General features: G+C 36.6%; 1 protein-coding gene across 3 annotated transcripts in view; it reads right to left on the bottom strand.

Annotated features, from left to right (window-relative positions):
* Positions 1-2,449: 2,449 nt before the first annotated feature.
* Positions 2,450-8,131, bottom strand: part of LOC128679888 (uncharacterized) — a 29,315-nt gene continuing 23,633 nt past the window's right edge. For 2 of the 3 annotated variants that reach the window (XM_053762377.1, XM_053762378.1), the window contains 2 exons: positions 5,454-5,549; positions 2,450-4,753 (listed from right to left, as the gene is read on the bottom strand). In XM_053762377.1, the coding sequence (XP_053618352.1) occupies positions 2,976-4,753; positions 5,454-5,549 (1,874 nt within the window). In that variant the 3' untranslated portion in view covers positions 2,450-2,975. The remainder of the gene's footprint in view (positions 4,754-5,453; positions 5,550-8,131) is intronic. The other variant, XM_053762379.1, reaches the window with a different exon arrangement.

Below are 8,131 nucleotides of genomic sequence, written 5' to 3'. Positions count from 1 at the left end.
ATAAAGCTACTCTTCAATAGATACGCTTGATACAGATAATATTACTATGCATTATTTACTTACACAACGTGGCATTCCACAGTTTCCCAACATTTGATTTTAATTTATTTTTTTCTGAGAAATTAACGACAGCCTGTTGGCCCATGCCAGCTTGTATCACAAATCTGATGGATACAAACACGCCTAGAACTGATTAATACCTATGATCTCGCGTACTTACATTTGCCCGCACAGGGAATCGAACTCAGGACCTGATGGCGGGTGGGCGTGGTTACCACTATGCCACAGAGATCGTCTGTATATTTATTAAAACGGTCAAGTGTAAGTTGAATCGCGTATACTGAGGATTCCGTACAACTTGTAGGTCGCTTAGCATACGATGGACTAATGCCACGGTAGCGCAGTGGTAAAGTGCTTGCCTCTGAACCGTGAGGTCCCGGGTTCGAGCACTGGTCGGTTCAAGACCCGGGCCAATAAGAAAAATATCATTTTTCATCATGACCGGGGATCGAACCCGGGACCTCTCGGTTTAGAGGCAAGCACTTTACTTTTAATTATTTGTACGTGCTTCATTTGATGCAAATAAACTTCTTGTCTATCTATCTAAAAAGTAGTTCTAGAAAAGTTTTAGAAACAGATCTTAGATGAGAATATTTACTGTTTACTTATATAAATAAATTTAAAGAATTAGATTTATAACAGTCTTATCTGAACAGAATCCCCGAAGAACTTAAGTTTATGGCATATAAATTATTTTTATCTTTAAAACAAAAGAATACAATTCGCAGACGACTTTATTGGTCTCCGTCAAGATGGCACTCGTTATTTGCTAGAAAACTTAGGTATAAAATGTATGGCTTTTATTTATTTATATACAGACAGACACATACAGATTAACAGACATAATATCCGAAATTGCATTTGCAATTGCAGCATGCTATTCAACACATAAAATGTAAATTGTGATTAGTATGGATATAATACAATGTCAAATTGGTTACATAATTTGCAAAATTAATAATTAAATTTATAAAATGTCAGTAGATACAATCAAGCAATGATAATAATAACACGTCATACAGTGAATTTAATAGAATTTAAATACCTATACCCTATTCATCTTGGACTGAGACAAAAGGTAAACAAACTTTGAACAAAAAATCATTATTTCTCTTTATTCCTTTGTGAATTTTGTTCTGTTAATGTTAAATTTTTTGTTGTTGTTGTTTTATGGAGTCATGTCGCTTACTTAAATGTTTGGCTTTTGTTAATTTCTCATTTCTTTTTTGTTTACGTTTTGTCTCAGTCCAAGATTAATAGGGTATAGGTCAATACATTTTGAATACACTTATGGAGTTATTGAATAAATCTGTCACATGCTTTCGTCTGATTGTGCTGGAAGCGAACAATCCCAACGAATGCTGGCTTGATGTCGTCAAGGACGATATGCGTGCCAATGGTCTGACAACTAGGGATGTCGACGACCGTGCGAAGTGGAGAAGAAAATTGCAGAACACTGAGCTTTGTTATATTACGCTGGTTACATACTATGGCAATTAGTTCGCCAATCTTTGGCAGATTCGGCGTACATTATTGGTTTCATTGCGGTAAATGAAATCTCCCATACAAACTACGTAATCTGCGCAAAAATCTACTCAAACTTCGCATTCTCCTTTGATACTCATACTGGATATAGATGATTAGTATTAGGTGCGTTCAACTGGATAAAATAATTCAGCCGAACTGGCATGGTCTCGATAGCTCAGTGGTTAAGAGCACTGTCCCGGATAGATAGGGGCGCGGGTTCAATTCCAGAATGCTCGATTCCAGAACTTTTTCATCTCATTATTATTTTCAAAAATAAGTTAAAATGCATGTGTGACATGTATAACAAATCCATTTAAATGGATAAAATAACTTGGAAAGAGATACCTACGATAGACTATTTTATTGGGAAGGTTTAAAATAGGTTTGTTGCACCACATTGAGAAACAACTTCCAGGTTTTAATCAACGGCATTGATCAAACATTTTAAACACAAGATAAACTCTGGTAATAATGAATTGATAACAGCGCTGGCATCCCACTTCGATTTGTCTTATCATCACATCTCTTGTCATATCTAAGAATTAATTCTTCTCTGTCTCGTCTTCGCATGTTAGATGCATTCGTGACCATTTGGTAGACCTTAAAATTGTCGGCAGTTATTTTACATCAGGTTATTTTACATGACGTTAACGCTCATTGGATACAACTGTTGCCTATAAACTGACAGACAAGGCTATGTGTCCCTTACTCGCCTCATACAACATCCATAAGCAACATCCTGAGAATAGGATTCTTCAACATTTTAAGGTTATTTATTACGTTGAAGCCAACTGCACGCCCTGAATTCATCCGAGAACATGTGAAGTTGAGAAAAGTAAAAAAAGACAATATCTACTTAATACTTTATTTCACAATTACATCTATATCTAATATGTACAAAATGATAGTTATATTTACGAATACAACACTCATAAGTTATTGACAAATTCATATTTTATTAATGTTCTAAAACTAGAATACTTAATTTCCTTAAGGTTAAGTATATAAACATATTATATATATTATTTATTATACAAAATATATATGCTTAACTGGCAGTGTTCCTTAATATTAACATATCACTTTTTTCGTTGTACAAAATGTGATGTTAATATAAATAATAATTATTACTGTAAATAATTAATATTCATTAATTCACATTTTAGTTTAAAATTATTTTTTATTTAACTTAAAAATGTGGAGGATTTTGTTACATATTCTATAAAAATTCGATGCAATTTTAATAAATGAAGTGACAGACAAAAAATACTAACGCATTTTTTAACATCATCCTATTCATTTTTCAAATGTCACAGCATTTTGACTTCAATTTCTTCATTTTATTATAAACGACTGAACCGGTTCTCTTGCTGCGCCATAAAAAAAAATCAGGGAGATTTTGGTGATGACCTGGACTTCATAAAGCACATGGAAACCATTACACTACTTAACAAAGACCCTAGGAGTACCAAAACGCTCCCCCATAACGCTGCATTAGGAGACACACAAAATCCAGTGGTTTGCTGAGGCAAGTCTTCAGCAAACACCACTTTTAGACCTTTACTAATAGTAGTTGATGGTTCAACTGTTCTGTTACCAACGTGAATGACGTCACGTCTTCTTCTCTTGGGCTCAAGACTTCCAGGTGTAGGGCATACGTCACAATCCGTCTTGCATAACTCAACGTCACATTGAATCACCAAGTCCATTTCGTCAGGGAATTTGAATGCATTGAAGAACGCGTAAGCGATAATCGAAGCACCTGTGTTGCCTGTCTCCCTGGTCTTCTGGAACGCTCCAAAGAGTTTGGGTTTGAGCACACAACCATTATTATCAGTTAAAGGTACAACATGATTGCTTCCTGAATCGCGGGCAACACATTCTCGAACAAGAATATCAAAGCCTGCATCACCTGTTACTGATACGACTAAAGTCATGGTTTCTCCAATCTTTACTAAACCATTAGCTTCAGGAGCAAACGGACCACGTCCTGTTTGAATGTCTAATCTAGCCATTGCTGTGTCACCACTGAAGTTGCTGGTTATTTGGTTCAGCATGCCAACGCTCAGAGATGAAACTAATTGTTTTGTCAAATTTCCCTCCCACAGGCATCTTACTCTGCGAATGTGATCCCATACTTCTTGGATACCAGGCTCGTTCTGCAATACTAGTACATTTTCTAGATATGCCTGTCCTTCGTTCTGGAAGTCACTGAAGAATCTAGTGCCACATGTGTTCAAGCTGACAGTGAACGAGAATTTCACTTGGTTTGAGTTCTCTCTTACGTAAACGCAGCTGTCATCATTGTAATGATCTTGAGAGTAGATGATGCCGTTATAAGGTTTGTTGAATTCAATGTTGATTGTCATCATTTCTTTGCCACAATCGACTGTGATCGCGTGAATGTGAGGTGGATGACGGTCATCGTCATCAGGAGCCGTTGGATTGCCAGATTGTGAAGAGCTGCCTTGAGATTCCTCGGGATTTTGTGGCTGTTCAGATGGGTTCTCCTCTGGTTGGCTGGGCTGGTACGGTGGTTGAGTTGGTTGGTTTGTTATCGGCTGATATGGCTGGCTTGGTTCGTTCGGTTGACTTGGGGAACTAGGTAGATATGACGTTTGAGGTGGTGTATATGATGGCTGAGAGGGTACATTTGAAGGTTGCGACGGTGTGTAAGAAGGTTGAGAAGGAGTGTAAGATGGAGAGCTTGGTTGACTTGGTTGGCTGGGTTGACTTGGAGTATATGAAGGTTGACTTGGTTGGCTGGGTTGACTTGGAGTATATGAAGGTTGACTTGGTTTGCTGGGTTGACCTGGAGTATATAAAGGCTGGCTTGGTTGACTTGGAGTGTAAGTCGGCTGGTTTGGTTGACTAGGCGTGTACGAAGGCTGGCTGGGAGTGTAAGAAGGTTGGCTCGGTTGATAAGATGGTTGACTTGGCTGATAAGTGGGTTGACTTGGTTGGTAAGAAGGTTGGGTTGGCTGGCTCGGTTGATAAGAAGGTTGTTCAGGTTTAGAAGGGGGTTGGTACGGTTGGTTCGTCACTGGTCCTTCGTTGTAAGATGGTGTTGGTCTGTTCCCGGCTGGAGGGTAACCAGTTGGTGGCAAATAGGTGGCAGGTTCAAATGGTCTTGGCTTCTCCGGTTTGCCTCCGAAATATTGTCGTGCTGTAATGTAAAAAGAAAGATATTAGTCATTATATTTTGATTGTTTGCTTTCGTGATAATAATATTTACAGTGCCGACTCCAAATCCTTGTGTCACTTCATAATATTAATTGCGATCATGAAGCTCGAAGCAAGCGTATTGAAAGTGAATTGATGGATCATTTCATTTTGACCTACTTAATACGTGTCACCTCTGTTTCAAAGAAAAAAGGTTATGATAAACTGGAGTATTGTCAAAAATCAGTATGTAATCAGTATCTATCCACCTACTACAATATATCATATGGCTTATGTAGTCAATATTATTGGTGAACGTTCCCATGCATTGCGGTGCCCACATGCCCGTGAACATCAGCGAGTTCAAAATCGTTGAGGTTGTCGCCATGACCGAAATTGGTCTGACACCATCATCATCACAACATATCATATATTTTCCCATTTTTTAAACGGCTGAACAGATTTTCATGAAACATGGCTAAGAATACCCGGGAAAAAATTATCTATGACACAATAAAAATCGGTTCATCCGTTTGGGAGATACGATGCCACAGGCAGACACGTTAAGCTTTTAACACCCCTCTTTTCGCGTCGGGGTTTAAAAACATGGACTTCGAATTAGTATCTTGCTTATTCTAATGTAGTCATTTAGAATGAGATAAATAGGTCTAGTATAACTATTCTATCTGTTCTGAACTCCAGACCTTTTCTCTTGTTGTCCTGGTATAAGCCCTGTATCCACTGAAGCAAGTTATGTACCATGTCGTCTGCCTCTGCCTGGCTGCTCGCTTGTAAGTCAGCTGGAAATGTCATGATGATCATCATTAAATTCATCATTAATGATGGAAGACACCCTCACCAAGAAGGAGAATCTGATAAAATAGATTTTCATATTGGAACAATTCTGTTTAATACAGGAAGGAAGAACACTGAAGATTGAAGAATTTACAAATTGGACCATTGTTAATAAGTAGTTAACTTAATATGTAAACTATCTACAGTTTAGTAATATGCACTAACATCCAAAACAAATACAAAAATTTAAATATATAAATGTAAAAATTGAAGAAAGAAACATCAACCGAGGACCAACAAGTGATGGAAGGAACCCTCACCACGGAACCAGATGTCAACACTTGTAGTTAACCAAATTTGAAAGTAGTATGTTGCCAAATAAACTGTTAGATTTTTAAAGAGATTAAGACACAAACAATTTCAGATATAAAAATCCCATTTTACCAAAGGATGTTTACCAACTACCGCCCTTAATTATAGACACGAAGAAAATCGATATACATATATAGAGATTATAAAGATGACCTAAAATTACAAATCGGTCACAAAAAAAGTTTTCAATGCTGAATTTGTGTTACTGCTTTACCAACTTATTTCGAAAATAATAATGCGATGGAAAAAATCTGGAATCGAACTGGAATTGAACTGAATTGAGAAAATAAGCCCCCAGGGGGCTTACCATCATCTCTTAACGCAATCCACTTTCCGATCTAAAATTCTTACCGTCGACTTAATTTTTAGTATGAATGCGATTCATTTTAGATCCCTAAATTGAACTGAGTTGCATTGGAATCGTTCTGTAAACGTTGATGGTAGGCCTACAGGTGTCCCACTGCTGGGTAAAGGGTCTCCATTCGTTCATTTACGTGTTAAAGTTTTCCAGTTTTTGAGGAACCTGCCAAAGTCGTCCTATTTTTAAAGCCAATCAAGTAATATCTTTATCCAGGAATAGTTGGGCATTTAATGATTTAGGTATTACGAAATGTAATTTTTATTTACGAATACATATAACTGAAGGTCACTTACAGGTCACTAGTTCATCAATTACATATCGCATTACATAGGTATTACATAATCAGTGTGTTTACTTGAATTTAGGTGCCTTTGAGTATCAAAACTTGCGTGTTATATTATGTTATTATGCCGTGCGCGTGTTCTGTGCAATATAGGTATAATAATTTATGTACAATTTAATAAAATTCTCAATTTTAAAATAGATTTAAATGTTCTGTGTGATGTCATAAAATTTAATAATATTGTAGGTGTTTTAGAAAGAAAGAAAAACGTGTATTTGGTTAAAATTTATTTATTTCAAAATAATTTAATATTTAATTGACGATATTAAACCTCTGAATGATCCCCGGTCTGGTCATGATGGAAAATGATATTTTTCTGATTGGCCCGGGTCTTGGAAGTTTATCAGCATATGTATTTGTTATAAAATATAGTATCGTTGAGTTAGTATCCCATAACACAAGTCTCGAACTTACTTTGGGGCTAGCTCATTGTGATTTATCCTAGTGTATATATTTATTTTCAAGATTTTATTGAACTTGCGATTTATGCATGTAAAAGGGTTTGATCGTTCGGGTAGTGTTCGTTCGGATGGAATCTTATCAACTCGATTTTGCAGAGATGTCTTTAGCAATATTTTTTGGTCACTATGTTGGGATGACAGAAGATCATAACATAACAATGCGTTATTATGGTAGGCATAATCTGATGGCGCACCCCGAATCGGCTCCCGACGAGGAAACTCTTAAACCGTTACTGGACATGATTTTTTTTATCCGACGTCAATAAATGCCAAAAGTGTCGAATTTTTTTTTTCAATATTATTATAGAATAATGAACGCCGTATTTGTTAAATCAAATGTGAATTTCAATCGAGGTGAAAGTTTACGAGTAACTCACATGTATCGTTTGAAAGTATGAATAAATTCGAATGTCTGTTGAAATGCAGTAAATACCGGTAAATATATATAATTGGTGTTATGTATACTTATGTCGGAAGTCATAAGATATGAACGGGTGTTATTTCTCTCGTATTGATATTTTATTTACACATAATATGTATAAATATACATTTAATATATATATATATACTACAGGATATTGAGACAAAAGATTCTAGTTCACAAAGTAGGCAACGCACGTGACACCCCTGGGGGCTTACCATCATCTCTTAACGCGATCCACTTTACGACCTAAACTGAACTGCATCGCAAATTCGTACCGTCGACTTAATTTTTTGTATGAATGCGATTCATTTTAGGTTCCTAAATTGAACTGAGTTGCATTGGAATCATTCTGTAAAAGTTGATGGTAGGCCTGCTGGTTTTGCATGCGTTGATAGGCTACGGTGACCGCTTACCAACAGGTGGGCCGCATACCTCTTCGCCTGCATGGTAGTATAAATTAGATCAATATCACTTTCAAAGTACCTAGGTACTGAGTCTAAGGCTTTAGGCTATGGAAATTAGAAAAAAAAATACAATTTCCGAAAATTTTTGTAAGGAACAGGAAAAGTTAAACGGTCGTAATGTACATAAATATATGTTGAATACGGTTGCTTGGTGGCGCCACA

Source organism: Plodia interpunctella, chromosome 22 (assembly GCF_027563975.2).
Source record: "Plodia interpunctella isolate USDA-ARS_2022_Savannah chromosome 22, ilPloInte3.2, whole genome shotgun sequence".
In the NCBI taxonomy this organism is placed as follows: domain Eukaryota; kingdom Metazoa; phylum Arthropoda; class Insecta; order Lepidoptera; family Pyralidae; genus Plodia; species Plodia interpunctella.
This window is presented reverse-complemented; position numbering and strand designations above follow the sequence as displayed.